The 7697-nt window shown below is 41.0% G+C and overlaps 1 protein-coding gene across 1 annotated transcript in view; it reads right to left on the bottom strand.

Moving 5' to 3' along the window:
* Positions 1 to 5263, bottom strand: part of pde6c (phosphodiesterase 6C, cGMP-specific, cone, alpha prime) — a gene marked incomplete at its 5' end in the record, with an annotated part of 86179 nt that extends 80916 nt beyond the window's left edge. The window contains one exon of the mRNA XM_084330303.1: positions 4796 to 5263. Coding sequence (XP_084186429.1) covers positions 4796 to 5263 — 468 coding nt within the window. The remainder of the gene's footprint in view (positions 1 to 4795) is intronic.
* Positions 5264 to 7697: the final 2434 nt, after the last annotated feature.

Genomic DNA, 7697 nt, shown 5'->3' on the forward strand with positions numbered 1-7697 from the left:
AGACCAGAGAAAGACTTTCGTCTTGTTTACATCAGGGTCCCCCATTTTCAATTCATAATGAATTTTAAGTAAGGGTGCAACTTGCTCCGTGCAATCCATCCAATCCCAGCTAAACATTGTCACCGGTATGGCTGTCCGCAACATGTCATTAATTGCGTGCATGTGTGCGAGAGGTCGATCAGTGACGACACTTAGGTTAGCCACGTTAACGTGAGCTAGATGGAAAGACAATGTAACGTTACTGGTGAAAAAGTTATTTACCTTGGAATACTCCTTTGCCAACTTGCTATACTTTGCTTGCAGGTCTGCAGCCATTATTGCTGGATTATGAATAGCCCCAACTTTAGCCAAGGTAACGTTAAGCTAAAACTAGCTTTTCAGCTAGCTCTTCAGCTAATGCTAATAACACCAGCAAGCGAACACATCAGAGCTCCCCGTCACACCGCTGTCGGGACGATGGCATTTAACAAAGTATCTGCTGTTAAAATGACAAACAGCATTGACACTTTAATTCACGGTAGATTAAAAACACGTTTGTTTTATAATACTCACTCTCAGCAGGAGGATACCGCACGTGTTGTTGATAAATTATGTCATGGGATCGGAGCATAGAATTGAAGCGTACTCGTCGATACCGATACCAGCATTTTAGGCTGTATCGAAGGCATTTCCGATACTGGTATCGGTATCGGAACAACTCTAATTGCAGCCACCCGTAGGTGCTCTTTGAGAGCGGTTTTGAAGGAGGGTAAGGAGGGCTGGGCGATATGGCCTAAAAATGTAATCCCCGATTTTTACACACCACATCTGATTTTTTCTTTTAAAAACTATAAATGTCAAGGAAATCATTCAAATAAGCTTTGTTTTTATTTGACACAAAAAATATTATCAAACCAAGATAGTGTATCTTGTAGACCAGGCCCATTGCAAGTTGCTGTACTCTGTTGTCTACTCTAAGCCATCCTAGGTTGTCAAAATGTGCAGGGGTAAGGTGGGTTTTATGAGTAAGGCCCAGCAGTAGTCTGACCAGTTTGTTTTGTGATGTTTGTAGCCTTGTTTTTAGGGCCTTTGAGGTGCTTTGGTACCATGAGGTGCAAGCATAGTCGTAGTACCCTTGAATGAGGAATGGTGAGTATCATAGCTATCACCCACTAATAAATCTGAAAGCAGAATGATAGAGGGGTTTCAAAGTGGAAGCACAATCTAAAACTGATTGTGAAGAAAAACTGATTCAACGACCCTCTTCCTGCTAATCATAGGGAAGCTGGGTCTGTTTATGTTGCATTACAAAATGGGCAGGGGAAATAAACATTGTAAATTCAGTAGATTTTCAAAGACCTGTCAGTTAAGTGCCCAATAGAGGCCTTGCATGCAATGTTTCTTCCATTCTACCATTTGTAACCACTGTAACCATCATCATCAACTGAAATCAATGTCAACTGTATCACTGCAATTTGATAACTCATGCCATCAGGGCCGGACTGGGGAAATAATTCATACCGGGAGATATAGCGCGAAATATATCCCCAATCAGGCCACTTTTTAAGCGGGGGGTCCCCCACCAGGAAATTTTTTGTTACAAAGACTTAATTTTCTGCATTCTGGTGAATTTTAGTGCATGTGAATCACAAACTAATGAGCCAACAATTGCTTAGTACAATGTACTGTTATGAACCTCAAATAAAACTTGCAATGCTACTCTCTCCACCTTTCTATTTACTATTATAATACAGTTAACCACTCTCTCCACCTATTCAAACAGAGCAAGAGCACAATACCATATTCACTTTACTGATGCACTACCCATCAACAGTTAAAATAGCCCTTTACACAAACATTAAATAACAGACCTTTCATTACAATACTATAATAACAGTAGCCACTGCCAGAATAGTGACACATGTATCGCGTCACTCGCGTGTGGTGAGCACACGCATGCATGCACAACGAAGACAGAAGATTGCGCTGTCTCAATCATTTTAACTATAAAATGAGCTCAAAGTATGAGCTCACTGACTGAAATTTCCAACAAAAAGCATCAATTGTCAAATAATATTGATCACATTAACTAGACTAGATGTTTTTGAGGAAATTAGAAAGGGAACAACAACTTAACCCTTGTGTCTGATCAGATTCTTATTTTTTGATAACTTTGCAGTGATTATGTTTGTAGCCAATATATGTGGCAAAGGTGTGTAATCTTTGAATTATCTTGGAATTATTTTGACTCTCTTTCATAAATTGTTTATTCAACTTCAGCCCCAATCATAACCACCACATATTGTTTTTTGTAATGTCAGATTTAACAACTCCTTTCAGAAAAGTGGGAGTATTTCATTTTTAATCTGAAGTTGAATAAAATATTTATGGGAAAGAAAGTGTGAAATTATTTCAACATATAATCTTTTTATGGCGTTTTTCAATTTAGTCCCCTAATATGGTAAGAGTATAACACTTTAGTTTTCAATTATTTATTTGTTTCTCTTGGCAGATTTAACATTGGGCGTTTGACAGGGGAGATGATGCATTGTATGGTAATGTTAGCTAGCTAACATCCACATGTTTATTTTTATCACTGACTAACCTGCTGGTTCCTTGACCTTGGTGCAAGAAAACATTTGATAAATGTTGCTGGATTTAGCAGCATCTCCTTTATTTGTCTTTGTTTTATCCCTCTCTCCTCCACCCTTTATCTTTCTTCCACTGTCCATCTTGACATCAACGTTAATTGACTTTCTCTCTACTGTATCTCTCCTGAGTCCCTCACTACCTGGCTCATTGCCTGGCTGTTATTCTGCATCTGAGTGCCATCTGCCATTCCATTCGCTGCCTCCGCTGTCAATCAGTTGTAACCCCTGGTCCCGCCTCCACCAATAAAAAGCGGCAGCACGGCTCCATTGTGTGTGTGTGAGATCCATGAGGGAGAGAGTCAGATAGTTCTCCAACTCTGTCGCAGACAGTGAAATCCTGGTTGTTCCCCACCCACTAAGGTTATCTAACTATCGCGCCGCCGCCACAACTAGAAACAATGGCCTGGCAAAAAAAATTAAAATGTATTATAAAAAAAAATATATATATTTTTTTTATATAATTTTTTTTTTTTTTTATCTGTGCAGGCTAGGCCACCGGGAAAAATCCCGGTGCTCCCGATGGCCAGTCCGGGCCTGCATGCCATGCTTAAACAAAAAAGAAACATTACTATATGCCTTCCGGATTTGGGTGTGTAATTTTGTGTGTATTTGGCATACTATATAATATAATCAAGGAAATTTGTATCTGTAGATTGTAAAAATCTATATCTGTACATATCCCTTACCTACTCTTACTAGTTATGCTGCATAGGGGTTAAGTGTCTTGCTCAAGGAAACTTCGACACGCTGCCCAGGAGTCAGGACTCCAGGAGGAGGAGCGGGAACCTTCCGACAACCAGACGACCGCTCTACCTCCTGCCGCACCTATACTGCTATTACTCAAGTACTGAGTTTTTTCTTTTCTTTCAAAACTTTGTTTATTGAAGTTTTTCATTGCAATATGAAATGAGCAGTAGGTTAAATTGTACACATATATGTCAGACGTATTGCATATCTACATATAAGTAGTCAAAATATAGGTCTGTTGAATGTAAACAATATACATATTGCACATAACTACGTATAAGTAGTCAACATAGGTCTGTTGACTTTGAACATAGACTACAGCGAATACACCACAAAATAAATATATAGATATTGTTACGGACAAACAGTCAATTGAACAGATATGTACACTCAGGACAAGGACTGTGCAGCAGAAAGAGAGGAATGGAACTTTTTTTTTTTTTAAGTGAGAAGGTAAACATCGGGTTACACCTGCACATGTAGACAGGTCAACCAACCGGCAGACAATGCTAGGCTAGAAGTGAGCATTGCTTATGGGGTGTCGATTGAACCCTGTTCCCCGACATATAGGTAAAGAAACGTAAAGTAGTACCGAGTTTGAATCTAATCTAAATGATTGTTTTGTCAATAAAATTACGTACAATTTCATAATGACTTTCAGGGGGAAATCAAATGCCAAATTGGATCTGGTCAGTGAATACCACAACCACTACACCAGAGGAAGCTCAACAAATCATGTTAAACCCAGATTCGGCTCAAACAAGGGACTAAACACGTTTCGCAATTATGCCACAACAATGTGGAATGCCCTACCCAAAGCTGTAAAGGGATGTGAATCCCGGCCCACATTCAAAACTGCTCTTAAAGAGCACCTACGGGAGGCTGCAATTCGAAACTGGCCACCGTAAATGCCCAAAACCCCCACCACCTCCTAATAGACAGTCTCCTCCCCACCGCATGTATATATATTCCCTCCCCGCCGTATGTATATTTCTCTCACACCCACCCACCCCCTCCTAATGTACAGTCCCCTCCCCATCATATGTATATACTCTGTCAGGATCTAGGGGTAACAGACAACAGTACTGTATATTTGAATACCGTTTATGTCACAAATGTATCAGTACTAAATACCTATATGTCCCTATGCCATAAATGTCATGTATGTTGTGTATGTCATAAATGTCTATATTAATTGAAAATGGGGGACCCTGATGGAAACAAGACAAACGTCTTTCTCAGGTCTGCATCCCCTTAACAATTGTATGTATTGAGCCGTACTGTATTGTACCCATTCTGCAATCTGTTAAATAAAGTTTTCATTCATTCATTCATTCATTCATTCATCTAGGGGCTATGGGCGCACAGCCAGGCGCGCGCTTTTACGCACATCCAACTGGGCCCCTTCAGTCACTCACCTTCGTAACGTCCGGGACGTTCTGAGGCTTTTTGCTAGACGCCGTGTGACAGACGATGCCGACGTCCATGGGGTACACGATCTCCCTTTGGGGGTCGACCAGGCTGGCCTCGAACGTGGCCGTCGGGGTGACGTCGAAGATCAAAGTGAAGAGCTCCGGGGTTCCGTTTCTGGCTCGGCTCAGGAAAAAGCTGCCCTTCTCGGCTTGTACTATCAGAGTGATTCTCTGAATCACCTTAAACAGAGATTTCTCGAAAGTCCCGACGCCCTGCATCTCTCTCACCAGCTCGAACATGATGGCGGACTCCTGTAGACTGGTGACGTCCTTGAAAGACGCCACATCTTTCACGTCCAGCGGCTCGTCGAAGGCGGCGGTGAGAACCTCGGCGCGCACCTTCTTGTCGTAATATTGTTTAGCGAACTGTGGGTTGTTGTCCAGGTATTTTTCCACACTATCCTTGTCCGCCATGGTGACTCGATATTCAAATATTTGTATTCCCACACTTTTCCCCTGTTTTACAGGCGCATCACCCGCTGGGGAAACAAATAACGCACGACAGCTGGTGTAACGTTAAGGGTCTCTATGGAGGCTGCTCATCCTCCTGCTCACTGGTCCCTGGACACAATCACGAAGGCTTCCTGCACCTGGCGAGACAGACCGAATAGTGGCTTAGGGGCTGAACGGATCAAAGTGACCACTAATTAATGTGACGTCACTCACGACATTAAAAGCCCTGCTCTAAGTGTCCTTAACCCGCAAATCCAGGGCCTGATAATTTTATACCGGGCAATCCCGGAGGAAGCCAATGGAGAGAGAGAGAGAGAGAGAGGGAGAGAGTGAGATCATAATTATGCTGTAGGCAAGGCGAGGTGCCAAGTATACAGAGACGTCATGGTTCAGTTCTAGTTTGTGTCGTGTGCAGTCCTGTGTGAAAGTTGCCAACTCTGACTGAGTAGGCCTAGTTTTTCATTAATTCAGACTTTGTAAGAATGGGAGACTTGGGATTCCCTATAGTGTTGGCAATAGGCCTACTGATTTATTTTGTATAGTCTCACAGGGGTGGCTGTATCTCAAATACATTTACTGTCCTTTTGAGAGCATGCAATGTTAGTATGGTTGGCTCCAGTGGGAATATTAAGTACATATATATTTATAATTGTATATGTATTACACTTTACACTTATTGTAGATTTCTGTATATTTTTTACTGTATCTTTTATATTAGAATGTATACATGACATGTAAATCCCAGACCGTATTTTATTATTATTATTTAATTCTTAGGCTTATTTCATTCTTTATTCTTAGGCTTATTTTGTATTCTTATTCGTGACTAATTGTTTTGTCTACCTAAATGTTTACTGTGAGCGATATGTAGTGCCAAATTTCCCCCGGGATGATTAAAGTATTTCTATTCTATTCAATATAGCCCCTTTCAATACAACTAAGCAACACGTACTTCCCAAACTCTTAAGATCAAAGTAAAAGCACTGAGGGAAAAATTACAAATACATGTTTCACAGAAACACAAAAGCTATGACAGCCTACAACAGGTTAGGAACACGCTTCTAAGTAAAGGCACGTTTTTAGGAGCTACTTGTGTAGAATTACAGACTGAGACCTACTCCTATTCAGGATCCTGGGGGGGTTATCAAAGCGAAGCAGACTATTCTTGGTCCTCCCTCCATAATGGTGGAACGAACTTCCCACCACAGTCAGGACAGCTGAAACCTGCCCAATTTTCCCGCCATCGACTAAAAACACACTTCTTCAATCAATCAATACAAAAAACTACTAACCTTTGTACTGTCTTTTACTATTATGCACTTTACTACTAAGTAATCTACTGTGCCTATATATCCAAAAGCGACTTACAGGTTATGTACAACAAGTCAGCAGGAAGGGTACAACTCTGGCAGCTAAGGGTAAGTAAGTAAGTAAGATTGTTCGTCAAACAAAAAGTGTCGAACTTGAGTGCTAGTCTTGAGTGCATAGTAGAATAGACATAATATGTCTATTAGCCTATTGGCATAGTAATACCTTTTCATTTCAGCATGGATCTTGGAACCACAAATAAGTCCTGTGAGCTCAGTAGTAGAGAGTGGTGTCTGACTGTAATGCCTTGCTGTATGTAATCAAAATAACTAGTGGTCAACAGTGTCAGACTGTGGTTGTACTGGGCAGCTCCTATGGTCAACAGTGTCAGACTGTGGTTGTACTGGGCAGCTCCTAGTAGTCAACAGTGTCAGACTGTAGTTGTAGAAAATAGAAGCAGAAACCTCCACATATTCACCTCATTGTCTTCACCACCATCTTTGTTTTCTTGGATTGCAGAACGCATTTCAAAGAGCAGATACCTAATTAACTTCCATTTCAAAACATGAAAATGATTGCAGTGGAAAAACATGTGATCAAGAGTTAGTAATTCAAATTGTATTTGATTTATTCAACCCCTTTATTTACCCAGACAAGCAATTAAGAACAAATCCTTATATACAAAAGCAGCCTGATCAAAAAGCAAAGGCCTTTTGAGGGAAGGGGGGGTGGGAGGCTGTAACAAAAACAAGGTTATGTAAATGCATACAAGTAAATAAAATACAAAATTACAGTAGCAATAGTGTACAAGGACAACAATAAATAAGGGAGAGAAAGAAAGAGAGGGAAAAAGAGAAAGGGAGAGTGAGAACCAGAGGGAGAGAGAGAAGAAAGGGGGAGAAGGAGGGAGGTACGTGAGGGGGCCTAGGGGGAGGAGGAGAGAAGAGTCTGAGGGCTATGCGTGCGATTGGGAGGCAGTCAGCAGGTGCAACAGTCGGTTAGGATTTGTTGCAGATAGTTCAATAGTGCAATAGTGTGTTTTGCCTGTTTTGACAATTTTCTATAATAAAGTGTTAACATTGAAGTG

This window comes from Notolepis coatsorum, assembly GCF_963971535.1.
Source record: "Notolepis coatsorum genome assembly, chromosome: 15".
In the NCBI taxonomy this organism is placed as follows: domain Eukaryota; kingdom Metazoa; phylum Chordata; class Actinopteri; order Aulopiformes; family Paralepididae; genus Notolepis; species Notolepis coatsorum.